At 57.1% G+C, this 27,411-nt stretch overlaps 1 protein-coding gene across 1 annotated transcript in view; it reads left to right on the top strand.

Annotated features, from left to right (window-relative positions):
• Window positions 1–856: 856 nt before the first annotated feature.
• CNTN2 (contactin 2) overlaps window positions 857–27,411 on the top strand; it is a 29,695-nt gene continuing 3,140 nt past the window's right edge. The window contains exons 1-20 of the mRNA XM_027747017.2: window positions 857–1,000; window positions 11,061–11,159; window positions 15,163–15,307; window positions 16,040–16,215; window positions 16,504–16,599; window positions 16,843–17,052; window positions 17,696–17,795; window positions 18,044–18,219; window positions 18,884–19,020; window positions 19,513–19,642; window positions 20,532–20,682; window positions 20,956–21,083; window positions 21,415–21,590; window positions 22,592–22,712; window positions 23,080–23,238; window positions 23,361–23,510; window positions 24,194–24,264; window positions 25,294–25,528; window positions 26,263–26,378; window positions 26,708–26,894. Of these exons, the coding sequence (XP_027602818.1) occupies window positions 11,105–11,159; window positions 15,163–15,307; window positions 16,040–16,215; window positions 16,504–16,599; window positions 16,843–17,052; window positions 17,696–17,795; window positions 18,044–18,219; window positions 18,884–19,020; window positions 19,513–19,642; window positions 20,532–20,682; window positions 20,956–21,083; window positions 21,415–21,590; window positions 22,592–22,712; window positions 23,080–23,238; window positions 23,361–23,510; window positions 24,194–24,264; window positions 25,294–25,528; window positions 26,263–26,378; window positions 26,708–26,894 (2,719 nt within the window). The 5' untranslated portion in view covers window positions 857–1,000; window positions 11,061–11,104. The remainder of the gene's footprint in view (window positions 1,001–11,060; window positions 11,160–15,162; window positions 15,308–16,039; window positions 16,216–16,503; window positions 16,600–16,842; window positions 17,053–17,695; window positions 17,796–18,043; window positions 18,220–18,883; window positions 19,021–19,512; window positions 19,643–20,531; window positions 20,683–20,955; window positions 21,084–21,414; window positions 21,591–22,591; window positions 22,713–23,079; window positions 23,239–23,360; window positions 23,511–24,193; window positions 24,265–25,293; window positions 25,529–26,262; window positions 26,379–26,707; window positions 26,895–27,411) is intronic.

The following is a 27,411-nucleotide window of genomic DNA, read 5'->3' as shown; positions in this document are numbered from 1 at the left end:
CTTCCGAACTCCGGTGCCCGCAGGGAATCGCGGAGGAAGTCCTGGAGTGTCCCTGTCTCATCCCGTGGCATCGCTCCACCGGGACACACCTTCCCCCAGCCAGGATCTCGTGGCTGCAGATATTCCCGGGAAAGGCTCTGGGTGCCAGCCCTGAGCCCCTCGGACCACAGGCACAGCCAGAGGTGGCTCCGGCTCACCCAAAAACCCCAAAGGCGACCGCGGTGCCAACCCCGCGCCGCCCCCTCCGAGGAAACCGCGTCCTCCCGAGCTCAGCATCGGAGCATCCCAAAATTTGGCTGTACAGCAATTTCCTCAGCGGGAACACCGGCCCGGCTGGGTGCATATATATACAGATATATATAAAACACGTATCTGGATATATTGTGTAATATATATGGATCTATTGTAAAATATATGTATATATTTGGGCACGGGGGGTGCGTACGGACAGAAGTACCTCACAGAGATGGGCGTCCCTGCCTGTCACCCCCCACCTGGGGCTGATGCCTTCCCTCCTCTCATCCCATAGAGAGGGGCTCGGACCCCTCCAACCCCCCCCAGGCCCTACACCTGCTCCGGCCCCAGGGACGGGCCGAGCCGGCGGCGAGCGGAGCAGACGAGGGGGCTCTGCCGGGGGCTGGTGGGCGCAGCAGGCAGGGGGATGAATTATGCATGATGCTGCAAGTCGCTCTGCCTCCCTGACTGGTCCTTGGACTGTGGCAAGTGAGGTAAAGGCAGGAGGAGGAGGAGGGAAAAAAAAAAAAAACCCTGCGCTCTCCGGGGAGCGGCGCGGTGGTTGGCAGCGAGCGAGGGAGCGCGCACGCAAAGGAGGGAGGGGAGGGAGGAGCACATCCTAATGCAGAGATGCTGCAGTGGCTCTGGGCACACACATCCCCGCTCGGGCAGCCACCAGCCGAGCGCTGCCTCGCAGCCGAGCCCCCCGGCAGCGCCGAGGCCCCGCAGCCCCCCGGCTCCTGCCCGCACGGCCGCCCCGCACAAGGTAAGAGCCTTCCCCCAGCCCCGCGCCGGGCCCGGAGGGGTGCGGGAGGGGCTCCGCGTGCCGGGGCACCCCTTCCCCACCGGAGACAACTCGTGGTTGGGTTTGCTTCGGCCAAGGGGAACCTGCCGGAGCCCGCGGGCCTCGGGCGGGGACCCTTCGGGCATCCCCGGGCGGGCGATGCCAGCGGCGGAGCGGAGCCGGGGGCGGAGGTGGGAGAAGGGGGGGCCGCGGCTCGGGCACTTGTGGCAGGGGCCGAGCGGCCGAGGCGGACATTCCGTCAGCAGGAATGTCTCCTGTGGGATGAGCCTGGGAATATTTTTGTTGTTATTTACCGCTCTCCTGCTTTTCCCTGTCGGCGCTCGGAGAGCCCGCTCGCGGGGTCGGGGAGGGGTTTTGGGGTCCGCGGGGCTTTTGCTGCCACAAAACTATTTCAGCGTCTCCATCTGAGCCCTGAGCACCTGAGAGTTCCCTCCCCAGGGAGGAGGGAGCAGGGACACCGTGGTGTCCAAATTCACCCTCCTGGGAGGGGGGGGGGGCAGATCCCAGGGGAGAGGAGGGAGAAGGGGATGCTCCGGGCACAGGGAGGGGATTTGTGAGGCCGAGGTTTGGGTCAGGGGGGCTCAGGGCTGTGGGGAAGCTGCAAAGTCATGGATGAATTGCCCACCCCGTGGGGGGCACCCGGCAGTCAGGGCATCCCTGTGCTCTCTCCCTGCTCACACAGGATGGATGTTGGGATGGGGAAGCAGCCGGTGGGAGGGGAGGCTGGAGGTGATTCGTGGGGCTCCCCCTTCCCATGCCTTCAAACTTCCCGAGCTCCCTCCTCATCCCACCCACGCTGCCCCAGTGGCTGCTCCAGCCCTGCTCCACTCCCAGCAGTCCCAGCATCATTCCTCTGGCTGCACTGGGGACTATTCACGGGACACTGTCATCTCTCCAAGGAAACACTGGTTGCTTTGAGGATGGGAGGCAGCAGCCTCTGCAGCCTCTGGCTTTCCCCAGACCCTCAGCACAGCTCAGCTCCTCCCAGGCCACCCCAAAACGGGCCCACCAGGAGCTCTGAGGGCACAAAGCTCAAGCACAGGCTCTTGCATGAGATTGAGAAGCAAGTTTGCATCCAAAAACGAGCCTCTCGAGGCCAGATAGTTGGTCCTGAGCACACCCAACAGCTAAAACAGCCCCAGAAGCCGCTTGCTTTGCTCACCCAGGGAAGCAGCGGGTCCCAAACTTTGTAGGAATAGCTGTGCTTCCCAGGGGTGGATCAGAATTACCCAAAAGTAAAGGAAATAAAGCAAAAGGGTCATGTCCAGCCCAGCTGCTCCTGGGGCACAGGTAGATGGAGGCAAAGGGATGCCAACGCTCTCCTCCATCCCCTGATCGACTCCCACCAAACAGAGCAACCACTTCTGTCACCCACAAAGGCAGAACCCAAGGGTGTCATTAGGGAGGCATTTCCCACACTCCCACCAGCTCCACCTGCACAGGGAGGCTCCCTGGAGCTGGGAATCCACGTGGAGCTGAGCTCACAGTGAAGCCCAGCCCGGCTGTTCAGCCACGCTGAATGCTTTGTATCCATCCAAAATCCAAATTATCCGTGAAAACTCGTGGATTCTGACGAGAAGCAGAGACCTCCCCGCGTTTCTCAGCAACCCCTGAGAGCTCCAAGGTCTCCCACAGCACTTTGTCCCTGGCACTGGCTGTGCCAACCCCCCCAATCCGGGAAGGTTTGAAGGTGCTGGGATGACACAAACCCACGCAGCCACCTGGAAAACATCTCACCTGCAGGGATCTCCCGACAGCTCCCAGGCAGCAGCACGGGGCTCCCTGCTCAGCCCAGCAGAGCTGGGGGAGGCAGGGAGGGATCCGTGGCCTCTGGGATGGCTCCTGGCTCTGGGATGGCTCTGGGGTGGCTCCTGGCTCTGGGATGGCTCTGGGGTGGCTCCTGGCTCTGGGATGGTTCTGGGGTGGCTCCTGGCTCTGGGATGGTTCTGGGATGGCTCCTGGCTCTGGGATGGCTCTGGGATGGCTCTGGGGTGGCTCTGGGGTGGCTCCTGGCTCTGGGATGACTCTGGGATGGCTCTGGGATGGCTCTGGGATGGCTCTGGGGTGGCTCCTGGCTCTGGGATGGCTCTGGGATGGCTCTGGGATGGCTCTGGGATGGCTCTGGGGTGGCTCCTGGCTCTGGGATGGCTCTGGGATGGCTCTGGGATGGCTCTGGGATGGCTCCTGGCTCTGGTGGCCATCCTGGAGCTCTCCCTGCTCGGAACAGGGATGAGCTTTGCTCTGTCTCATGGGGGTTTGCTCAGCACATCCCTCTCCTTCCTAAATCAGCACCAGCACTGCTTTCCAGGCACGAGGAGCTGCACATTCCCAGGAAGGTTTTGGGGTGGGTTGGTGGCGGTGGGACCCCCCTGCTGCACTCACACAGCCCTCTCCCACCAGGGGAACTTGCAGCACAAACAAACAGCACAGGCAGGAACACCCAGCAGGGACTTTTGGAGATGTTAAAACACAGATAACACGGGAAGAGGGGAGAGGCTTCCTTGGAGAGCCCTTTAAGAGCCAAAAAACAGGGATGGAGGAGACGAAACATGATTCAAATGTGCTGTGACAGGATGGATCAGGCTCTTTCTAGACACTTTCTGCCTTTTCCCACTCTCGGTGCCTTCGGGTTCTTGTGGAGCTGGAGAGCAGGAACAGCTCTGGGCAGACAAGGAAACAGAGCCTGCTCTCAAGCTACACAAAACCCCTTCCCTTGAACCCAAAATGCTTTTTATTCCATGACAAACACTCCTGGCCCCATTGCCACCATATGGGGTCCGGGGGTGTTCAGCATGACCCAGGGGAGGTGTCCCAAAATTCCGAGGAGCACATGAGGAATTCCCACCCAGAGCCAAACCCAGCCCCCCCCCAAGCAGCCTGGATGCTAAATTATTACATGTATTATTTATTGTACAGTCTGTGGAGCTGTCAGTCCTGCACCAGAGAGCCATAAAACAGGAAGGAAGAGGGATAAGTGTTCAGTGCTGATTCCTGCTTGTTTCCATAAGGGCAAGAGCAGCTTGACACCGTTTGAAGTCTGAATCCTAAAACCACTTTAACAAAGGCAGGAGAGAGAGTTGGACACTGGGGTGGTGCCTTCCCAGGAGCAGAATAAATGACACCACTGCAGGGGATCCCTTCCCCTCATCCTGGGAGGGAGGGATTCTGTACCTCCCCAGCACCACCAGTATGAGAACCAGTGGGGCCAAGGTGAGGGCTGAGGAGCTCTGTGGGGCTGGGGAAGATGCCCAGTGCCGTGCAGGGACCCCCAAGACACCAGGAAGGCTCTGGGTGAGGTCACACCAGCAGCAGGCTGGGGGATCAGGGATCCCAACACCTCCCCGGGGCTGCCTCAGCCACGAGGTTTCCCAAAGCCCTCCACTTGTTTTTCCTCCCTCCCAGCACCAGTTCCTGCCAAGGCAGCAGCGGGGAGGGGATGGAGCAGGCTCTGGTGCAGGTAGGGAGCTATTTATACCTGTGCCACATCAAAGAATCTCTGCTGCTGACGCCACGGAGCTCTAATAGCAGAGAGGGGGTGGGTTGGCGAGGCTGGCAGAGCTGGGGATGGCCCAGGGTTTGGGCAGAGCTGGGGATGGCCCAGGGTTTGGGCAGAGCTGGGGATGGCCCAGGCTTTGGGCAGAGCTGGGGATGGCCCAGGGTTTGGGCAGAGCTCCCCACAGCTCAGCTCTGCCTGCTCCAGGCGTGGAGAGGAAAGGGGAGACCTGCAGTGGGGAGCTTTATTTTGGAGTTTTATTTTGGGGAGGAGGCGACCTCGACTCCCAGCCTGTCTGACATCCCCTCCTGTGCAATCCCTGAGGAATAACCAGCATTTCCCAGGGAAAGGGGGTGCAGGCTGTGCCCAGTGATGCTTGGAGGGTGCTTTGCACCCCAGTGAACGTGCAGGGGAGAGTCTGTGAGAAGGGCCCAATGTTTGGAACTTTACCCACCATAATCAGCATTAACGAGGGTTTTGGGCAGACATCCCCTCCCAGCCACCCCTGTGCTCACCTGGAGTCACTGCTGGCCTTGTTCTCAAAGACTCTGAGCATTTCCCAGCTGCTGTGGACTGAGCTATCGATTGAAACACGAGTCTGGAGGGAGAGAGCTCGGAGCTGCAGCTCGTGGGGAATTCACCTCCCGAGCCAAACTTCCCCCATCCCCTCTGCCCCGGGGCCTGGGGATGCACAGAGAGGTTTCCTGGCTGTTCCTGTGGGTCTGCTTTGTCTTCTCTCGTGCCCCAAGGCACCTCCTCAGGGCTGAGCTGCTGCAGCCGCCCCGAGGACCCTCCTGGGGGTGGCACGAGCCTGGTCCGGCTGTGGGGACACCCCAAGAGCTTCAGCCCCAAAACCCTGGGGACTTTCCAAGGTTTTGTTGCAGCAGAGCAGAGGATCAGGCACCCCAAGGCACCAAGGTGGTGGCAGCCAGAGATGGGAACTGGTTTGGTCATGGGGGGTGGAAAAAAGAATAATAATGATAATAAAAAAAAGAAGGCAAACCCGCTGACTGCAAAGCTCAGATCGAAAATTCAGACTTCCCAACATAACAGAAGAGCAGGAAAGGCCCCCTCATAACATCACCCTTTTTATCAGAATTAGATTTTACCCCCCCAGGGATCCCAGCCCATCCCGTGCCTCCCACACCCCATCCCATGTCCCTGGAGCGAAGGCAGATCCCGGCTTTGTCTCCTCACAAAAGGGAGGGTTTGCCTGGATGGGGCTGAACCAAAAGAAAACTCCCACTGAGCCCCCGTGACAATGAGGGGCTGTGACCCATGATGTCCCTGCATGCACCAGCCAATTATTAGGGAAAGGCACTTAAAAGGCACAGGGAAAACAGGGAGCGCTGGGAGCCCGTGCCTGGATGCAGCTTTCCTGCTGGGATCACCCCAGAGCCCGCCTGCCCCTCCCACCGGGACCAGAAGGGCTTCTTTTACCCCCAGCTGAAGCCAAACCTCTCCCTGCTTTGAGCAGGAGCTGCTCCTGGGTACCAGGGCTGCCTCCCCCGTGGCACAGCCACACACTCATCCACCAGCATCCATAAAATCCGCTCAGGGAAGCGCAGCCCTGGAGCAGCAGCTCTTCTCCCAGCACTTGGCTCCAACCCGGGCCCATCCAACACAAAATCAGGGATGGGAGGGTGGGAGCGTTGCAGCCTCGGCCCCTCAGCAGCTCCAAACTCTCCCAGTGATTCTCTCCCTCCACAGGGATTTCTCTGTCTTTTCCAGCATGTTGGATAACCTGGGCTCTTCCTCTCACCCTGCTCTGAGCTCTTCCCCCCTGTTCATCCACCTGGGGAGGAAAGAGCAGGAGCCACTGATCAAACATTGATCCTTATCCAGCCAGGGCTGCTACAATTAATTGATTATTATCGATTTAAGGTCCTTTGGCTGGGGACAGATATCAAAACCAGCAGTGCCCACAGCACTCCTCTGCCTCGTGTTCTGACCCCACTGGGTCCTCCAGTAACTGCAGTGGGCTTTGGGGTCTGTTTTTGGGGTGTGAGGAGCCTGGGGAGGGCTGAGCTCCACCACAAGGCTTTGAACCCTCTGAGGCTGCTTTTGGTCCTCATTTGGGCCTTGGACACTTCACTGCTTGGGGTGGCTTTGGGGTGGTTTGCAGGATTTCTGCAGCAGCTGCTGCTGCAGGTCCTGGAGCCACCAAGAGATCAGAACCCAGAAAAGCTCAGGAGAGGCTGAATTCAGAGTTTGCCTCTTAAATCAATCTCCTGAGCACAGGCAGTTTTACAGGAGGACAGATCCATTACAACAAACCCATTTGTAGCTCACTGAAACACGCTGTGCTGGGATGGACAGACTGTTCCCAACCTTGGGGAGGGCTCGCAAGTCAAAGCCCAGGGAACATCAAAAGCCTGCCCTTCCCAGCCTTTGCCACAGTCCTGAATAAAAGAGATACTTGGCACAGGAGGAGCTGCAGCATCACCCACCCTCAGGAGCAGAATCCTTCCCCAGGGAAGGCGGCAGCACAAGGAGCTGCCCCACTTAAAAGTGCTCCTGTGGTCAGCGAGCACAGGAGATGGAATTACACTGATTTATCCTGGTAATGGATAGTGCTCTGCTGGCCTTGTCACCTCCTGTCAAAGCCCATCTCCCCCCAAAAGCCACCCCTGGCCTCCCCACACCCAAAATCCAGCTGGAGTCCCCCCCTGCAGAGGATGCTGCTCCACTGCCAGAGCTGGAGCCAGACCAGGACCAGGCAGTGTCTCCTCTCCCAGAGGCTCAGGACTCCTCACAGTCTCTCTGTAGCTCCTTGACTCCGTCTCCACGATAATGGATCATTCCCAGATCCCAGGGGCTCCAGAGGAAAGGGCTAATGCTCGTGGTTTTCCCACTGTGCCCATGCCTGCCCTGCTGCAGGAGGTATTAATGACACATCCATTAGCAGGGAGGGCAGATCCCCTTTCAGTGCAGCAGAAGGCTCTCGAGTGACTGTCAAAATACCCCAGGACGAGGGGAAAGAACAGGTCCCTGTGGCCCTGCTCTAATTAGGGACGGAGGGCAGGTCTGAGTGTGAGATGCAGAGTGCCTGGGCACGCCTGGGAGGAGCTGAGGGTCGGGTGCTCGGGGTTGTGGCTTTGGAGAGGCCCCTGAGACCCCAGCCCAGCCCCAGGGGTGACCTCAAGAGCAGCAACCTCTCAGGCACAATTTGATCGTGGCTTTTAGGTGACAAGGCAGCCAGGACCAGGGAAAGCAGCATCCAAGAGGATGAGTTCATCCAGTCTCTGGTTGCACATAAATTCAGCGTCAGCACTCGGAGAAACTCCTCCGTTTCTCTCTTCCATCTCCATTTGGTGGGGACGGGACCTGGAGCTCCTCCTGGCTGTCACATTCCCGATTTTTTTACCAAGTTAAAGCACAGGGTGGATTTAAAGCAGCAGAGCAGCAGCACCTCCCTCAGCAGGAGCCTCCCAGGAGCAGCTCAGCATATCCCACCTCCAGAGCCGCCCCGAGACACCCCGAGCATTCCAGGAACAGCCACCCGGGAGGGGGGCTCTGGGGAGGTGGAGGGATGAGCACAGGGGAGTGGGAAGAGAGAACGTGGTGAATAAAAGGGATGAGAACAGATGGGGAGAGCGGGGTGGGAAGAGGCAGAGCCGGAGCCAGCACAGAGCTGTGGTTTTACATCACAGATAATGAACCGACAAATAACCCAACAATTCAGATCAGCTCGATTTTCACAGGATACCAGCTCTGCTTGGCTGCAGGGAGTGAAGCTGAAGGGGGGGTGCTGGGGGCTGTAGCCCATGGAAAGGCATCACAGCTCTTCCTTCCCTCGTCCTGCCCGGATCCCAGCCCTCGGGAACACCCCCTGTTGAGGTGGAGGCACAAGGGACAGGCAGGAGGAAACTTGTTCAGATACAGCACATCCAGCAGCAAGTGGGAAGTGCTGATAAAACCAGGGAGGTGGCAGGAGCTGCCCAGAGGAGCCTCCAGCCCCCCAGGAGGGACAGTGGCCCACACTGACCTCCTCCTCCTTATTACATGGACTTAAACTGACGGAGAGTGGGTTTAGGTTGGATTTTAGGAAGGAATTCCCCCCTGTGAGGCTGGGGAGGCCCTGGCACAGGTTGCCCAGAGAAACTGTGGCTGCCCCATCCCTGGATGGGATGAATCCCATCTCAAGGCCAGGAGTGCCCTGGTCTAGTGGAAGGGATGGGTTGGGATGGGATGGGATGGAATGGGATGGAATGGGATGGGATGGGATGGAATGGGATGGGCTGGGCTTTAAGGTCCCTCCCGACCCAAACCATTTGTGTTTCTACAAAAAATAACCAAACTGAACTTTCCCATCCTCTTTCCTATTTGTTTTAAAAGCGAGAGGGAATAGGAATAAAGGAGGCAAAGCTGCAGCCAGTCAGAGCTTCCCGGGGCAGATCCAGGCCCAGCAATCGGGGCTGGAAGCGGCGGAGCAAAGACTCCCTGACTTTAATTTGCTGCTGGTGGTGCAGGAACAGCTCCACTGCTCCCTGCCTTCCACAGACCCTCAAGGAAGCAAACTGGGGAGACCTGGAAAAGTCAACCCGTTAATTAGTGCAGAGCTGGCACCGCCCGCAGACCCCCCGTGGCAGCTCTGCCTGCTCAGCACCCCCGGCCGAGGGCCGGGGCAGGGAACAAAGGGACAGTGTTTGCTGCGGGGCCGTGGGCTCGGGACGCCGTTTGGGGCGTGATTGTCGTTGCCATCAAGTGATTCCATGTGACCGACTCACTCCGGGGCTGCTGGAACAAATGGAGCAGCTTCCGTGTGCGAATGTGCCCCACGCCCTTCCCTGCTCCGTCCCCAAATTCCCTGCCCAGAACGCTGCTCCCACCAGGAGCTGCCACGGCCTGATTGGGAACGGGAGGAAAAGGAGGCAGGGGTCCCTCCTCCCCCAGCCACACACACCATAATTAAGCTCCAGCCTTATTTGGGACCTGGCAGATAACGAACCCCAGCCAGGGCATGAGCTCGCTGGGGGCAGAGGGGATCCAGCCCCCTGAACCCAAACGAGATAAAAATCAAGGATTTGGGTGAGGACACAAAGGGGTCAGGTGGCTTTTGCAGCGGGCAGGGTCCCCCGGGGGGGTGTCGGGGGGCAAAGCCGGGCTCTCCTGTTTGCTCAGGTGCAGCTCCGGGGCTGCCGGTCACAAACCGGCCGAGCTGGGGCTGCATCCCGCGGGACAGGGGCTAATCCCGGCTCGGGGGAGCTCGGGAGCAGCTCGGGCGGACAGATGGGCCGGGACACGAGCGGAGCAGCACCAGCTGGAGCAGGGGGGATGAGCAGCACGGGCGGCCCCGGGAGCTCTTGGCAGCATCTTGAGCGGCGGCTCAGCGGGCTGTGCGCTCGGGAGGGCAGCCCGGGCTCCTCCTCCTCCTGCCGGGGCCCTTAACAAAGAGGGGGGAAAAACCCAGCCCGATATCCCTGCTGGAGCGCCGGGGGAAGAGGTGCCTGTGCTGGAGGTGCTCCCGCGCCGGGTCCAGCCGGGAGAACTCAGGGACGAGGGGCAGCACAAAGGGCACAGGGTTTGGTTGGGTTTTTTAGTTTTTGGGAGATCTTGGCAGGCAGGGGGCTGTGGAGGGGACTGGACAGCTCTGCTGCCCCTGCTAACTCATCCCAGGGCACCGGGAAATGCCTGGGCACTCCCTCAGCCCTTCAGTAACTGTTCAAATGCATTGAACTGAAGAGAAAAGCAGGAAAGGACCCAGGGCTGTGTTGCCCCTTTGCACATCCCCCCACGAGCCTGAGCTCCCTGCCTGGGGCTCTGAAAGCTGGGGAGCAGCACGTGGGGAGAGGCTGAGCCCCCCAACCTGTCCAGAACAAGGGACTCGGGGCTGGCACAGCCCCCAAAATCAGGCAGTGCCTGAGGAGTTTCAATCAAAGATGCCTTTTTTTATAGAATCACAGAATCCCAGACTGGTTTGGGTTGGAAGGGACCTTAAAGATCACCCAGTGCCACCCCCTGCCACGGGCAGGGACACCTTCCACTAGCCCAGGTTGCTCCAACCTGGCCTTGGACACTTCCAAGGATGGAGAGTCCACAACTCCTCCGAAAAACCTGTTCCAGTGCCTCCCCACCCTCTCAGGGAAGAATTCCTTCCCAATATCTGTTATTTTCACAAAGTACCAGATCATTTCTTCCTCCTCACCCCCCACCAACATCCTGTGTGTGTGCTCTTCTGGCTTTGTGGTTTTTAATCAGGAAGGTTCAGGAGGGAGCGTTATTTTTGGAGGTATGGGAGGGGGGAAGGAGAGCAGATAACGAGGGGGGAGGAACAACAACAAGTCCCCGACCAGATTTGTCGTGCCAGGGAGAAAAAAAGAGCTCCTTCAACCGCTGCCCTGCCCTTGGGACAGCTGGATGTTCGCCCTGGGGTGACTCTGCCCTGGGCCTGTGGCCAGCAGGGTGGCACAGCTGGACGCTGTGCCCTCAGGCCGAGCCTCTGGAATCACGGAATCGTGGAATATCCCCGGGAAGGGACTCAGAATCCAGCTCCTGGCAGCTCACCCCGCTCTCCATCCCTCGCAGGGCCACTGTCCCCGTAGAGGCTCCACACCGTGACCTGGCACAGGATGGGAGGCACCAGAGGGTTTGTCCACACGTCCCTGGCTGTCAGCACCTTCCTGGGTAAGAGTTTCCCTTGGGAGAGGCGGGAGGTGTCCGGGGGGACAACACACAGCACTTGGGATCAGCCCAATCCTCGGGGGGGTTCGTGCCACCCAGGGCTGTGTCCATGTTATTCCCAATTTCCCTTAGTGCTGCTCAAAGAGGACAGGAATGGTTGACACCATCTCCCCTCCCCTTTCTAAATCGAGGTTTGGGTGAAATCAGGAGATGCAGGAGGAATTTCCTTCTGCCAGTGGGAGTCACTGGTGGTGAAGCCACTTCACCATCCTGGATTTTCTAGGGATGCCTTGTTGGCCACACCCTGACTGCAAAAAGATTCCTGTTCATCAGGGACCACTGCTGGATCTCAGGGACCATTGATGGATCTCAGGGACCATTGCTGGATCTCAGGGAGGCTCAGGCTGCTCTCTGCAGGTCCCTTTTCAGCAGGGAGACATTTCATTTCAGCCAACTGAGAATTAGATAATGTCTTCAAGCTAATTCATCATCCCGGGCAGAGGCTGCTCGCCTGTCCTTATAAATATCTAATTACCTTTTAATGTTCTCTGGATCCCTGGGGAGGCAGAAGGAGGGGTGGCTGCCCTAGATTGGGAGGCAATTATCCTGTTTGGAAATTGGTCTGACCCAAATCTGGGCATGGAGATGGACTTGGGTTCTCCCATTAACCACCTGAGTTCAGACAACTCGCTCCCAGCCCAAGCTGAGCCCCCCAAAACTGCCCTTCTGGGAAGCCTGGGAGGGTGATTTTCTCTGACCTCTGGCTGATGGTGCAATGGATCTCAGGAGCCAGCTGGGAAATCCTCCCTGAGGACACGAGGGAGGGACTGGGGACACAACGATGGCAGCGAGAGATGAGGCTCGAGGAGACACCACAGAGCCAAAGCCTCCAGGTCTGGGGCAAAGTGTAAAGGTCTGGAGCAATCTGTAGAGCTTTAAAGCTTCTCAAGTGCACAGGGACAGCTCTCTAAAATCTAAAAACCTCCCTGGCCTCTGTTCATTTGGGAAAAGCTCTTGAAAATCTTGAGATCTAAGGCTGGTTAAAGCCCTGACCCTTTGTTCCTCACAAAGCTTCTCGTTAAAAATAAACCCCTCTGCTCCTCTGGGAGCTGCCCCTTCAAAAATAACCACTCGGGTTCTGGGCACATGTGTGTGCTCAGGCTGCCCAAAACACCAATTAATTGCCCAGCTCCCTCGTGTGCTCAGGCTCCAGGCTGTGGGCAGCGCTCCGGAGCCACGGACGTGTCCTCGGAGCTGGAATACGGCTTGGAAAACACTCAGCTGAGCCACGGATCATTCCCTGCCCTCCAGAGCTGGCTCAGGGCTCAGCACAAAGGGGAAGGGCTCAGCCTCCTGCACACCTGGGCTTTCCAGGTCTGCCTCTCAGCATATTCCTAAAAATACCCCACAAATAATGCCAGGAAGGGGCCGGTGCCCAGGGAGGCTCTGGAGTCACCTCCCCGCAGCTGCTTTGCCAAATCTTCATGTTCAGATGTTCCACCCGCCCCTGTTTCTGTTTATTTTGGCGCTGGTATTGATCTGCACTGCCCCTGAAGGTCGCTGGGGAGGTGCAGGGCTGGGTTTGCCACCGTTCCTGCTCTCCTGGCTGGAAGCAGCACAGCCAATTCCGAGCGGGTCACTTTGCTCCTTGCAGAATTGGAGGAGACCTTGATTTCGTGGCTGTCCTCCCTGTTGCCCAAACCACAGGGCCCAAGGACAGAACGTCTTGGTAACATCAAAAATGAGAGTTCTGAGGGGACAGAAGTGCCCCCAGACAATCAGTCTCGGAGGTTCTGCGATTTACCACCCTGATTTACCCTCAATTCTTAATTCTACCCTTGTCCCCGTCTTGGAACTGTTTAATTATGGCTTTAATCTGCTTGTTTAATGAGTGAGATGCAGGCATTTCACCCCCAGCACCAGACACCTTGGAACTGGAGATAAAAACTCACCTGAACTCCTGGCATTGATTTCCTTGGGGAAAATCAATTCCTCACAGTTGCAGTCCATAACCTTGGCAGGGAAAAAGGGACAGCAGAGGAGAGCAACGGGACACAGAGTCTGGGTGGAAGCCGAGGGGAGGATGAGCCTAATTTGGCTCGACTGGAAAAGAGCATCCCACGAGAAAGGGCAGGGATGGGAATGGTAACAACATATATTTTATTTGTTAAATAAATAGGAATTATTTACCACGTGCTCCCCGTTAATCTCGAAATGTAAAGCTGTTAAACCTCAGTCCAGTCACTGCCATCTGTGAGAACACAATTAACACACCTGTCAGAACACAATTAGTACTTTCTTATTAATTCCCCATTACCTCCTGATTGGTTTCCCTGCTGGTCAGCAGAGTTCTTTCCAGCTGGGACTTGCTCAGCACAGCCACTGCTGACCCAACTGGGAGGAGATTTCCAGCTTCCACGAGCTTTTCCTTCAGGAATAGAAAGTTTCTAGGAGGAAATGGCACTGGTTTGGACAGGACACAGCCCTCAAAATGCTGTTTTTCTTTCGTTCCAAAGAGTCAGCCCCGGGCTCAGCCCCCTCCCTGTGACACCAGGGACCAGCAGGCTCCTGCAGCAGCACATCTCGAGCTCTGGGATAATTGCCTGGTGCTGGGACAGCTGCTCCAAACCCACTGAGCCAATTAGCAGAGCCCCCTTTTCCCATCCCACCCTCATCCCTGCTCGGAGCAGGAGCCAAACCCCGGGAGCTGCAGGTAAAGGGGCTGCTCCCCCTGATCCCAGAGAGCTGAGCTGGCCATTCCCTGCTGGAAGTTACTCTTGCATAAAACATCAGACTCGCTGGAGCTGCTTCATTTGAGGAGTGCCCATGCTGGGGAGTGGAGGGAAGGAGACAGATTGTGGGTTTGAGACAGTTATTAATTCAATTAGGAAGCATGGAAGGATCCTGGAGCTACAGAAGCATCTTGGAGCTTATCAGTGAGCAGGGGACTGTGCTGGTGGCTCCTTCCCTGATAAGAGACAGGCATTTCCAAGGTGCCAGGGAGAGGACAGACCTGCTGGCAATTATCCCACCAGCTGCTCCTGCAATAAAGAGATTTCCAGGCAGCTTCTGCTTTGGTCTTATTTACAGTGTCACTGCCAGGCCAGGTTTTGGACAGGGCTTGGAGCAACCTGGTCTGGTGGAAGGTGGTCAGGAGGGTGGAACTGGATGGGTTTTAAGGTTCCTCCCATCCCAAACCGTTGTGGGATTCTGGTTTCCATCCAGCCTGTGTGGAAGGGGGCCTGCTAGAATTTGGTATTTATCTGAGGCACGAGTCCCTCAGCGAGGCCAGATGGCACTCCCCAGTGCCAAAGGGTCACCAGAGGGTGCTGGCTCCAAAGGGGGGCCCAGACACAGCGTGGGAGAAGCAGGAGGGTCCTTCTGTTCCTCTCGTGCCTCAGCCTGAGCCGCACCCACAACAGCAAGATCGGAGTCCAACCCGTGTCTGAAGGCTCCAAAAGCAGCTCAAGGCTCATCCCAGTCCTGGAACAGAATGGTCTGCACTGGTTTGAACACCAGCAGCCAACTGGTCTGAGTGGTCAGAGCTGGGGTGCTGCAGATGCAGGGGCTGAGGGACCGGCAGAGCCGGGACCATCCCGGGTCTCCTCCTGCTCCCTCGTCCTGGAGAGGACGAGGAGGAACCAACCAGGCCATGCAGAGAGAGGAGGAACCAGCCCAGGGAGGGCACCCAGGGCTTCCCAGCCCCAGGCCTGTGTGCAGGTGGTTTTCCAAGGGCTGTGTGTCCATATCCTCCATCCCCACATCTCTGGGGCCGTCGGTGCCTCCAGCAGGGTGGGATGGGCGGGATGGGGGGGATGGGGGGGATGGGAGGGATGGGGGGGATGCTCTGTGGGTAGTGCAGGCTGGGAGCCTCGAGCCAGGGCTGGGCTGTGCTGACAGATGGGTTGTGACTCTCACGCTGCTCCTCCTGCTGCCAGGGACACCCTACGGAGCTGGAAAGGAGCGTTTTTTAGGAAAAGCCAAGTGGGTTTTCCCTCTCTTGCAGTTTGGTGCCAGGCCCAGAGCAGCACCAGGAGCTACGGGCCCGTGTTTGAGGAGCAGCCCTCCCACACCCTCTTCCCTGAAGGCTCAGCAGAGGAGAAGGTCACTCTGACCTGCCGGGCACGAGCCAACCCCCCTGCGACCTACAGGTGAGCTCAGACCCACAGGTGAGCTCAGACCCACAGGTGAGCTCAGACCTGTGAGCTCAGACCTCCAGGTGAGCTCAGACCTCCAGGTGAGCTCAGCTGCTCCCTGGCACCGGGGGAAAACCAGCCGGGATTTGCTTCCTCTTCTCCACTTTCATATTATTAAGGTGGGAAAGAGCCTCCTTGTCCACACAGGGTGTGAGTCCCAGGAGGGAGCTGGGGGGGCTCAACCTGGAGAAAAGGAGGCTCAGGGGGGACCTTCTGGCTCTGCAACCCCCTGACAGGAGGGGGGGACCGGAGGGGGTCGGGCTCTGCTCCCAGGGAACAAGGGACAGGAGGAGAGGGAACGGCCTCAGGCTGTGCCAGGGGAGGGTCAGGTTTGGATATTAGGGAAAAATTTCTCTCTGGAAAGGGTGGTCAGGCACTGGAAGGGGCTGCCCAGGGAGGTGGTGGAGTCCCCCCCCCTGGAGGTGTCCAGGGAAGGACTGGATGTGGCTCTCAGTGCTCTGGGCTGGGGGACAAGATGGGGATCAGGGACAGGTTGGACTCAATCCCGGAGGGATTTTCCAACCTCAGTGACTCTGTGCTGTGCCATCTCTCCCAGGGCACAGCCAGGATAGGAATCTAACTCCAATCCCAGCAGAGCTGGAACACCAACCAGCACAGCCCCCTTTGAGGCCCCAGGGTGTGGCCACGAGGATTTCCCCCCTCACTCCCCCCTCTCGCTCTGGGCAGGTGGAAGATGAACGGCACAGACATAGAGGTGGAGCCAGACTCCCGTTACAGGCTGGTTGCAGGGGACCTGGTGATCAGCAACCCCGTGAAAGCCAAGGATGCCGGATCCTACCAGTGCCTGGCATCCAACTCCAGGGGCACCGTGGTCAGCAGGGAGGCCTCCCTCCGCTTTGGCTGTAAGTTTGCCTCCCCAGGGTAAAGGAAATGCAGCTGGGGGCCAACTGAGCCCCCCTGCTCACCTGGAGAAATGTGGGAGAGCAGCTCTCCTGCCCATGGCACCCAACCCCACCCCATGGAGAAACCCCCTGGCACTTCCACAGGCGTGCCATGGAAATTTATTGTGCTGCAGAGAAAGCCCACAACCCTTTGGGATCTCCCTCTGTGCAACCACTGAGAAGACCCAGAGATAAAGCACAGTGATGCCTCCAGCTTCCCTGTGTCCAGGTTTCACTTTGCCCCTTCAGTTTTGCAGGAATTCTCGGCGGAGGAGCGGGACCCCGTGAGGATCACCGAGGGCTGGGGGGTGATGTTTGCCTGCAGCCCTCCCCCCCACTACCCAGGTAAGGCTCTGGCACCTCCACATCTCCACACGACAGAGCAAGGCATTCCCAGGCAGGGGAATCCCTCTCCCTGCCTTTCCTTGGGAATTTTAGGGAAGGAAATCTGAGGTTTATTCAGCAGCAAAGCAGAGGCAGGACTTGGCGTGTCCACACAAGGACCAGCTCCAAGGGCTGGTCCGGGTTCACCCCTCCCAGGAGGACCCAGACAGGCCGTGCAGCTCATTCCTCTCCCCTCTTCCCCAGGTTTATCCTATCGGTGGCTCCTGAACGAGTTCCCCAATTTCATCCCGGCCGACGGGAGACGTTTCGTCTCCCAGACCACGGGAAACCTCTACATTGCCAAGACAGAGGCCTCTGACCTGGGCAACTACTCCTGCTTTGCCACCAGCCACATCGACTTCATCACCAAGAGCGTCTTCAGCAAGTTCTCCCGGCTCAGCCTGGCGGCAGAGGGTCAGTGCCCTTGGACCAGTGCTCTTGGATCAGCGGGATAATGCCAGTTATTGGGGGGGAAAGGCAAAATTAAGCCGCTCCACAGGACGCCAGCGGTGCCCAAGTCACCCAGCAGCCTCTCAGGGGAGCTTAAGAGCTCGTAAAAATATGGATTGGCTGGAATGGGGGGGAGGCAGCCCTCCCAAACCTCAGCCAGGGGGGGTTCTCTGTCTTTAAAAAATGCTTCTGGGGCGGGGGAAAGGGAGTTAAACAGGTAGGAAGGCCTGGATGGACGGGGCTTGGAGCAGCCTGAGCTAGTGGGAGATTCCCTGCCCAGGGCAGGTGGAACTGGATGAGCTTTAAGGTCCCTTCCAACTCAAACCATTGTAGGATTCTGTGGCTCTAGGAAATCAAGGAGAAATAGCCCTGAGATGTTGTAAAGAGATTTTTAGAGACTGTTGTGAGAAGCAAATGAAACCTCTGCCCACACAAAGGTCTGGGAAAGTCTTGTCACCCTGTGGGTCCCTCTGCCCTTTGAGACCTCCCCTCCTAGGTGGCATTTTGGAGTCCTCCAGGATATTTTGGAGCACTCCAGGACATTTTGGAGCCCTCCAGGACATTTTGGAGTCCTCCAGGGCTCCTCACCATGTTTTCCCCCTGACAGATGCCCGGCAGTTCGCCCCCAGCATCAAGGCCAGGTTCCCTGCAGACACCTACGCCCTGGCAGGGCAGGCGGTGACTCTGGAGTGCTTTGCCTTTGGGAAGTGAGTGCAGTGTCCGTGTCGGTCGGGCTCGGGATGGGGAGGGAGTGGCAGAACCTGCAGCCTCACACCCCCTCTCTCCAGCGGCCCCGGTGAAGGCCAGGGAGGGAGGGAGAGTGGGAAAGGGGAAGTGGCTCCAGCCGTCTGTCCTGCTGGCCAAGGCCCGGCTGGGAGGGCACCCAGGGGATGTGGGGACGGGGTTGCTCTGAGGTGTGGTGTCACCCGGGTTCACCAGCCTGGCTTTTCCACAGCCCTGTCCCCCAGATAAAGTGGAGGAAGCTGGATGGCTCCCAGTCCTCCAAGTGGATCGGCAGCGAGCCCCTCCTGCAGATCCAGGATGTTGGCTTTGAGGACGAGGGCACCTACGAGTGCGAGGCTGAGAACATCAAAGGCAGAGACACCCACCAGGGCCGGATCATCATCCAAGGTAACCCCCGGACGTGTGTTCACCCAAGGGAACACCCTCAAACACGGGTCTTTCACTTAAATATGTGCCTTTGCAGAGCACAGCAAGGTGCCCTGGGCACAAACTGAGGTTTTGGGAGCAAAACCACCGCCTCGAATCCTGCCTCTTATCCCAAAGTTCAGGAATGGTCTTAGGCTGAAGGAGGGCAGGTTTGGGTGGGATATTGGGAAGAAATTCTTCCCTGTGAGGGTGGGGAGGCCCTGGCACAGGTTGCCCAGAGAAGCTGTGGCTGCCCCATCCCTGGAAGTGTCCAAGGCCAGGTTGGATAATTTGGAGCAACCTGGGCTAGTGGGAGGTGTCCCTGCCCATGGCAGGGGGTGGCACTGAGTGAGCTTTATGGTCCCTTCCAACCCAAACCAGTCTGGGATTCCATGACTCCATAGTTCAGGAGTGGCTGCATTAACTCTCAGGGAGAGAACCCCCCAAGTTCCTCCTTGGCTGTGGGTCCATCCAGTGCAGCCAGTGCAGAGCAGCAGCCGCAGCCCTGCAGGACCCAGCTCTGCCTCACTCACAGGAGCATGAGGCTGCTCCTGCTGTGCCAACCCATGTGCCACGGGCATCCTGCTGCCTGCCTGGCAGCACTGCCCCCCGAGCTGAGCTCCTGGCTCTGCCCCCTCTCTCACAGCCCAGCCCGAGTGGCTGAAGGTCATCTCGGACACGGAGGCCGACATCGGGTCCGACCTGCGCTGGAGCTGCGCGGCCGCCGGCAAACCCCGGCCCACGGTCAGGTGGCTCCGGGACGGGCAGCCCCTGAGCTCCCAGGTACCCCTGACAGCCCCCCCAACCCCCCCAGCACCCCCCAGCACCGACCCTGCTCCTCCAGACTCAGCCCCTTCTCCTGCCTCGCTGCAAACGCATCTCCAGCCCGTTCCTCACCCCGCATCCCCCTTCCATGTGCCCCCATGAGGCTGCAAAGCAACTGCCACGATCCCAAGTTCCCCCTGCTGGCACTGCCATCCCAGCCATTGCTTCGTGCAACTGCAGGGACTCACAGCCAGTCATCAGGGCAGAGAAATACCTGCCCTGGTGTGACCTGCACGGTGCTGCCCGGGCGCTCGGCAGTCTCAGCGAGCAGAGCACGGCGACGTGGGGGAGAGGCTGGACGGCCATAAAAACACACCCTGAGTTTTCTCCCGTGGAAAACCAGGCTGGCTCCGAAGAGTCTGCAATGAAACTCAACCCTGGCCACCGGAGGATTGAGTTCCATTTTTGGTTTTTTTCTCATCTAATGGGTTCATCCTCTTGTTTGCACAGAACCGCATCGAAGTGAGCGGTGGAGAGCTGAGATTTTCCAAGCTAGTCCTGGAGGACTCTGGCATGTATCAGTGTGTGGCTGAGAACAAGCATGGCACAGTTTATGCAAGTGCTGAATTAACAGTGCAAGGTAATTCCTCCCTTCCCAGAGCTCTGGGTTTCAATGGGACACTGAAGCATTTTAGACTCGTCCCGATGCTCGCGATCCCAGATTAAAGATGGGAGCAGACAAAAACTGCTTCACTCACCATTGAAATGTAGCTGCTGGTCCAATAAGACACTCTACAACCCTTTAAAAATCTAAATCCTGTGTAAATTCAGTAACTCTGAAAGAGAACAAGGACATCTGTTTAGCCACAGAGAGTGTACAGGACACCCAGCAGCAGCACTGCAAATTCTCTTCCACTACAAGCTCCTCTTTTTTGGAGGAAAAAGGTCAAAACCCCAAGAGTTCAGCATCCATTCAGCCTGTCTTGATGGATGGTGACTGGAGCTGAACTGATGCCAAACCTGTTCCACACTGGTCTAAAAGTTCATCTCCTCGTGGTCAGGAGATTCCAGAGATAAATTAAAGGCCCTGAGCTCAACATTAAGACACTGAGGGCAACAGGCAAATCCCAATTCTCTCTGCAGTCCCAGGAGGAGTTTTAGGCCAGCTGGATGTCTGTGCTGGGGACTTCAGGCAGGATATTGAAGAGAATATCCTCAACATGTTCCAAAGCAGCTGTTCTTGTGTCTCTCCAAGACCTTGCACTTGTTAGGGCCATTCCCATTGCTGTGTAAACAGGTGTGGCACACGACACCTGCCTCAGGTGTGTCACCCAACACCTGCCCTGGCAGGTGTTAGAACCCACCCAGCAGCAGAGGAACCACTCCTTTCATCCCGCTCTCCAGATACTGCCTCGCTTCTCTTACCAAGCCGTCCAACAACAGATCAATACCCAGTCATTTGGCACTTCAAACGCCCCCAGAGCAGGGGGTTCTGACCAGTCCTTAATCCTGTTTTTTCCCCCCTGTAGCCTTAGCACCAGATTTTAGACTAAGCCCAGTGAAGCGGCTGATCCCGGCAGCCCGGAGTGGGAAGGTCATCATCCCCTGCCAGCCACGAGCAGCACCCAAAGCCACTGTGCTCTGGACCAAGGGGACTGAGCTTCTGGTCAACAGCAGCAGGTAGCAGCACAGACTCAGCTTCTGCCTAGAAACTGTAGCTAAAATCACTTTTTTTTTTTCTTGCCAGAAGACTGGACTTGATGACCCAAATGTGCTGCTCCGTCCCTGAGCTTTGTTGTTCCTCTAATTTCTCCTTTAGAAAACATGATATTTTTCTGTCTGTCTTTTTTATCTCTGATTTCTCTAAAAGCAGCAAGTGCTGGAAATTACCAGGGGTAGAGAGTGAACAGCCATTGTTAACCTTCCTCTTGTGTGGTTCCTCTCCCTCTCCAGGGTGACTATTACTGCAGATGGCACCTTGATCCTCCAGAACATCAGCAAATCTGATGAGGGAAAATACACCTGCTTTGCTGAGAATTTCATGGGCAAAGCCAACAGCACTGGGATCCTCTCTGTTCGAGGTAGAGCTGTTTGCCTTGATTTGGGGTCAGTCGAGCAGGAAACGTCTAAGAATGACTGATGGGATATTTCTCCTCTCCTTATACCCCCAAAACCAATGCAGTACTCGGGGAATCAAAGTAATCTCAGCCTGTGGGGCAGCAAAACCTTCTGCTGACCCACCACATCCCCCACCAACCTGGAGAAAAGCACTTCCCTTCTCTAAGGACTGCAATCCCTCCCCTTCCTCCTGTCAAAGTCCAGAGGGAGGACGAGCTGGAAGGTGTTGGTTGGTTGGGATACTGGCACGTGGACGTTCTCAGCTGACAGCCCCTCCCCGCTCTTTCTCTGCAGATGCCACCAAGATCACCCTGGCACCATCCAGCGCTGACATCAACGTGGGGGAGAACCTCACCCTGCAGTGCCACGCGTCCCACGACCCCACCATGGACCTCACCTTCACCTGGGCCCTGGACGATTTCCCCATCGACTTCGACAAGTCTGAGGGGCACTACCGGCGAGCCAGCGTGGTGAGGGCACAGCACAGTCCTGTGCCACCAGAAGGGACAGGGAATTAGTGCCAGCCTCGTTGTTTGTGTGTCTGGGGGGGGCTGAGCCCGGCTGGGCACCAGCACCCACCAAAGAGGTGTTGTGAACTCCAAATCTCTGCAAGGCCAGGTTGGATGGAGCGACCTGGGACAGTGGGAGGTGTCCCTGCCTGTGGCGGGGGGGGGATGAGATGATCTTTATGGTCCCTTCCAACCCCAACCATCCCGTGATTCTGTGATCACTCCCCTCCTCAGCTGGACGAGGGAGAGGGGAAGGCTCGTGGGTCGAGATAAGGGCAGGCAGGGATCACTCAGGGATCACTCAGAGGTCACTCAGGGATCACTCAGGGATCACTCAGATCACTCAGAGGTCACTCAGATCACTCAGAGGTCACTCAGATCACTCAGGGTTCACTCAGGGATCACTCAGATCACTCAGGGATCACTCAGATCACTCAGGGATCACTCAGGGTTCACTCAGGGATCACTCAGATCACTCAGGGATCACTCAGATCACTCAGGGATCACTCAGGGATCACTCAGGGATCACTCAGGGATCACTCAGATCACTCAGAGGTCACTCAGATCACTCAGAGGTCACTCAGGTCACTCAGATCACTCAGAGGTCACTCAGGTCACTCAGGGATCACTCAGGGATCACTCAGAGGTCACTCAAAGGTCACTCAGAGGTCACTCAGGGATCACTCAGATCACTCAGGTCACTCAGTGATCACCACCACAAGCAAAACAGACTCAGCACAGGCCACCTGATGGGCTCAGCCTTGGCCAGCAGTGGGTCCCTCTTGGGGCCAGCTGGCCCTGGGGCTCCATCACATGGGGGAATCCTCCAGCAGCTCCTCACAGATCCCACTTCCACACCCCCCCTCGCTACCAAACCCCAGCTTTGCAAACCCAAACCACGAACTCTGACCTGTGATGGGGTTCAAACGCCCTCCCCACTGCCTGTTCTCTCTGCCCTGCAGAAGGAAGCCATCGGGGACCTGAGCATCTCCAACGCGCAGCTGAGGCACTCGGGGCGTTACACGTGCACGGCCCAGACCGTGGTGGACAGCGCCTCGGAGTCGGCCACGCTCACCGTCCGGGGTAACTGCCCTGCCAGGAGCCTCCCTGCTCCTCACAGGCCCCTAAGTGGTGGCATGGCCCTTGCAAGGGATCAGTTTGCCCTTCCCTTGCAGCCACCCCACCGTCTGATATCTGAGCTTCGTGACACAGCTTAATGGGCGTGGTGGGTTTCGGTCAGAGGTTGGGCTTGATGACCTTGGAGGTCTTTTCCCAACCTTAGGGATTCTGTGAGATTTGAAAGGAGCTTTTTCTGGAGGGTAAAAAGTGGAGGTGAGGCCTCCCAGCCTCCAGAAAAGACAGGCCTGATGTCAATTTACAACCTGCACGATGCAAAGAGCGATGAAGCTCCAAATCTTTGATCTGAGTAACACGTCCCTTTGTCTCCCAGGGCCTCCAGGCCCCCCCGGGGGGGTGGTGGTGAGAGACATCAGTGACACCAGCGTCCAGCTGAGCTGGAGCCGTGGCTTTGACAACCACAGCCCCATCGCCAGGTACCTCATCGAGGCCAGGACCCTCCTCTCCAGCAAGTGGAAGCAGATGAGGACCAGTAAGTGTCTCGATGGCAGCACTGGGGACACGGCCCTCGAGGGCCACCAGGCGCTGGTGAGCCCTTGCTCTGTGCTGCCACTCGCTCTATTCGCCCTCCTCTGGTGTTATTGGATGATATAGATCCTGTAAACATTGAAGGCAATGCAGAGACAGCCCAGGTGGTGAACCTCATCCCTTGGATGGATTACGAGTTCCGGGTCTTGGCCAGTAACATCCTGGGAGTGGGGGAGCCGAGTTTGCCCTCCAGCAAAATCCGCACCAAGGAAGCAGGTAGGTGTGGGGACACCCCTGGGGACCCGAGGGATCTGTCCCTGCCTGCTGGAGGGGGAAGGCTGGCTTGGTCCCAAAGGATTAATCATCCCCTCGAGTGCTCCTGGAGGTGAGGCCATCACAGGATTTTCTGCCTCTCTGCCCATTTCCATGGCAAATGTGAAGCAGTGGCAGAGCTGGCAGTGACTTCCCCGGCATTAGAGCCAGCATATGAACATTATAAACCCTGGCATTATAAACCCTGCCTTCAAACCTTCTGGGCAGCAAGGCAAGGAAGGGGAAAGAGCTGTTGTATCACAGAGCACAGTTCTGCAAGAACAAGGTAGATTTCCCAGCAAAGAGCTGGGAATGTTCATCCCATCCCTGGCTGCCTGAAGGTGCTGTCGTGAGGGCTGGAAGAGCAGCAGAACTGCTCTCAGTGTGCCAAATGCAAAGTAACTCCTTTCCAATAAAAACTCCTCTCCACATCCCTGCCTTTGAGCTTCATCCCTGTCCCCTCAGAGGTGAGCTGGGCAGGCACAAGCCGGTGTTCCAGACCTGATTTCCACGGGTGAAAAAAAAAGAGAGCAGCCCCTCCCCAGGAGCTGTCCCCGCCCGTGACGCGCCGTGTCTGTGCCCGTCTCCATCGCTGCCACCCCCTTAACCCAACCTGTGCTGTCTGCTTTTGTTTGGGGACCTGACAGCACCCACTGTGGCACCATCTGGGCTCGGCGGCGGCGGAGGGGCTCCCAACGAGCTCATCATCAACTGGACGGTGAGTGCTGGCTGGGGGCCAAGGGGAGGAGCCCGGGCCATTCCCTTTGGGAAATCACTGCTCCAGTTACGATTCTGTTGAGCCAAACTTGGTCAAAAAAATCTCACTGGCTTTGTTGGAAATGACAGAACTTCCCCACATTTTAACCGACGGCAGCAAGTGCCTGGGTTTGGTTCTGCAGCCTCTTGCTGGTTTGATCTTTAAACCACCGAACCTCTGAGTCTCTCTGGAGTGGCTCTGAGGGGCTTCAGTAGACAAGGCTCGAGGCATTGGACATCTGGGATCTTAAATTCGTGGCCATTCAGAGACATGGTGGAGTAATCAGGAGATACAGAGGGGATTAGCAAAGACATCAGAGCCCGAGAGTGGGAGACTCGCTGTCTGAGGATAAGGGGAGCAAAGAATACGGAGCAAATTGGCCAGTGAAGGACAGAGCACTAATTAATGAGGGGAATTGTGTAACTCAGAACAATTGAACGTTGATTTCTTTGTTTGGTAGAAGAGAATGGAACAGAATAGAATGGAATGGAATGGAGTGGAGCAGAGTGGAATGGAATAGAATAGAACAGAACAGAACAGAGCAGAACAGAACAGAAGTAAACTAGGAATAGAACAGAAGTAAATTAGGAATAGAATAGAATAGAATAGAATAGAATAGAATAGAATAGAATAGAATAGAATAGAATAGAAGTAAATTAGGAATAGAATAGAATAGAACTAGGAATAGAATAGAATAGAATAGAATGGAACTAGAAATAGAATAGAATAGAAGTAAATTAGGAATAGAATAGAATAGAATAAAATAGAACAGAACAGAACAGAATAGAATAGAATAGAATAGAATTAGGAAGAGAATAGAAATATGTGAAAATCCCTGGAAGGGGCACAGGCAGCTGGAGTGATTCACTGCCTGTCTCTGGCCAGGATGAGGTCTTACCTGTCCCACCAACCCTTCAAAGGCGGGCTTGGGGGTTTCACTTGTTGCTGCTGATTTTTTAGCGAGTTTGAAGGCACTCTCTCCCTTCACAGCCGACTCTGAGGGACTACCAGAACGGGGATGGGTTTGGGTACCTCGTGTCCTTCCGGAGGAAGGGCTCCCAGGGCTGGCTGACGGCGCGGGTGCCCCACGCCGAGTCCCTGCACTACGTGTATCGCAACGAGAGCATCGCGCCCTACACCCCCTTCGAGGTGAAGATCAAGGCCTACAACAGGAAGGGAGAGGGGCCCGAGAGCCTCACTGCCATCGTCTACTCGGCTGAGGAAGGTACAGGGGCTGCACCAGGGTGGGATTGCCGGGGGGAGTCAGCCTGGAGGACTTTAGAGCCCCTCCCAGGGCCTAAAGGGGCTCTGGGAGAACTGGAGAGGGACTGGGGACAAGGGATGGAGGGACAGGATGGGGGAATAGCTTTAAGATGAAGGAGGGCAGGCTTAGATTAGATATTTTAAGGAGACATTGTTTACTATAAGGGTGGTGAGGCCCTGGCACAGGTTGCCCAGAGAAGCTGTGGCTGCCCCAGCCCTGGAAGCGTCCAAGTGTCCAGAGCAACCTGGGCTAGTGGAAGGTGGAACGGGATGGACCTCAATGTCCCTTCCAACCCAAACCATTCTCTGCCTGCAGGGACTCAGAATCCACCCTATTCTGCCCTCAGCCAGGTCCCTGCTGGGTCTGTCTGGGAGCTCAGCCACAGGAGAGGTTCCTTTGGCTCCCAGAACACTGGAACGTTCATCTGCTTCTTCAAACACCCAGAGATGTTCCCCCAGCCCAGCCACGACTGCCCCAGAGCCTGAGAGCAGACACAGACCCCCAGGACACCCAGCTGTGGCCCTGCTTGTCCTCCTAAGTCCCTAAATCCCTTCCCCTGGCTCTGCTCTGTCCCACAGCACCAGCTGTCTGCCCACAGGGGGATGGGGCTGCAGGACAGCCCTTTGTCTGGTGCCCAAGTGCTGCTGCCCAGAGCCAGGAAAAAGGAGTTTATTCCCTTTCCTTGTCTTTTTCAGAACCCAAAGTGGCTCCTTACAGGGTTGTGGCCAAGTCTGTTCTGTCCTCGGAGATGGATGTGTCCTGGGAGCCCGTGGAGCAGGGGGATGTCCCAGGAGTGCTCTTGGGCTACGAGGTACGGGCCTGGGATGGGAGACACTGAGGCTGAGGTGGGAGAGCCCAGCAAAGAAAACTCCCCCAGGTCAAGTGAGCTGGAAGGAAACAGCGTTTTGTTGCCAAAGGGGGAGGATAATGAAGAGCCAAGTGGCTCTGATGGGGCTGGGACTGCTGCTCACAGGAGAGACTGAGAGAGAAACATCCCCTTTGTCCTGCTTGCCTTTCCACCTCAATCCCAGGCACACACTGAGCAAAATAATAAATAACAGCGAGGGGTCTCCAGCCCTGGCTGTGGATTTGCAGATGCCTCTGTCCTTACTAAAACCCCCTGGATCCTTCTCTGCCCAGATCCGGTACTGGAAGGACGGGGACAAGGAGGAGGCAGCTGACAGGGTGAGGACAGCAGGGCTGGTCACATCTGCCCACGTGACAGGGCTGAACCCCAACACCAACTACCACGTGTCAGTCCGAGCCTACAACCGGGCTGGGACCGGCCCCCCCAGCGCCTCCACCAACGTCACCACCACCAGGCCACGTGAGTGACCCCCCCAGGCTGCACATCCCCCTCCCCTGGGCCGCTGCTTCCTCCATGGGACCCTCAAAAACCCGAGTCACTCTTTATCCTGCTGCTCTGAGGCTGTTTTATGTCATCCATGAAACGGTTTCCCTGAATTTTCTGAGATCAGAATTGTGGTCTGTGTATCTCTCACCTGAGAGCTGTGTATCCCTTGCATGAACTGTGTGTATCCCTCACCCTGGAGCTGTTTTTCCCTCACCTGAGCTCTTTGTATCCCTCACCTGAGCTCTGTGTATCCCTCACCCTGGAGCTGTGTATCCCTGACCTTGGGATCTGTGTATCCCTCACCTGAGAGCTGTGCATCCTTCATCCTGGAGCTGTGTATCCCTCACCTGAGCTCTGTGTATCCCTCACCTGAGCTCTGTGTATCCCTCACCTTGGGATCTGTGTATCCCTCACCTGAGCTCTGTGTATCCCTCACCCTGATCTCTGTGTATCCCTCACCTGATCTCTGTGTATCCCTCACCTGAGCTCT

This window comes from Pipra filicauda, unplaced genomic scaffold (genome assembly GCF_003945595.2).
Source record: "Pipra filicauda isolate LSUMZ 115617 unplaced genomic scaffold, ASM394559v2 scaffold264_size1072897_pilon, whole genome shotgun sequence".
NCBI classification, from domain to species: Eukaryota; Metazoa; Chordata; class Aves; order Passeriformes; family Pipridae; genus Pipra; species Pipra filicauda.
This window is presented reverse-complemented; position numbering and strand designations above follow the sequence as displayed.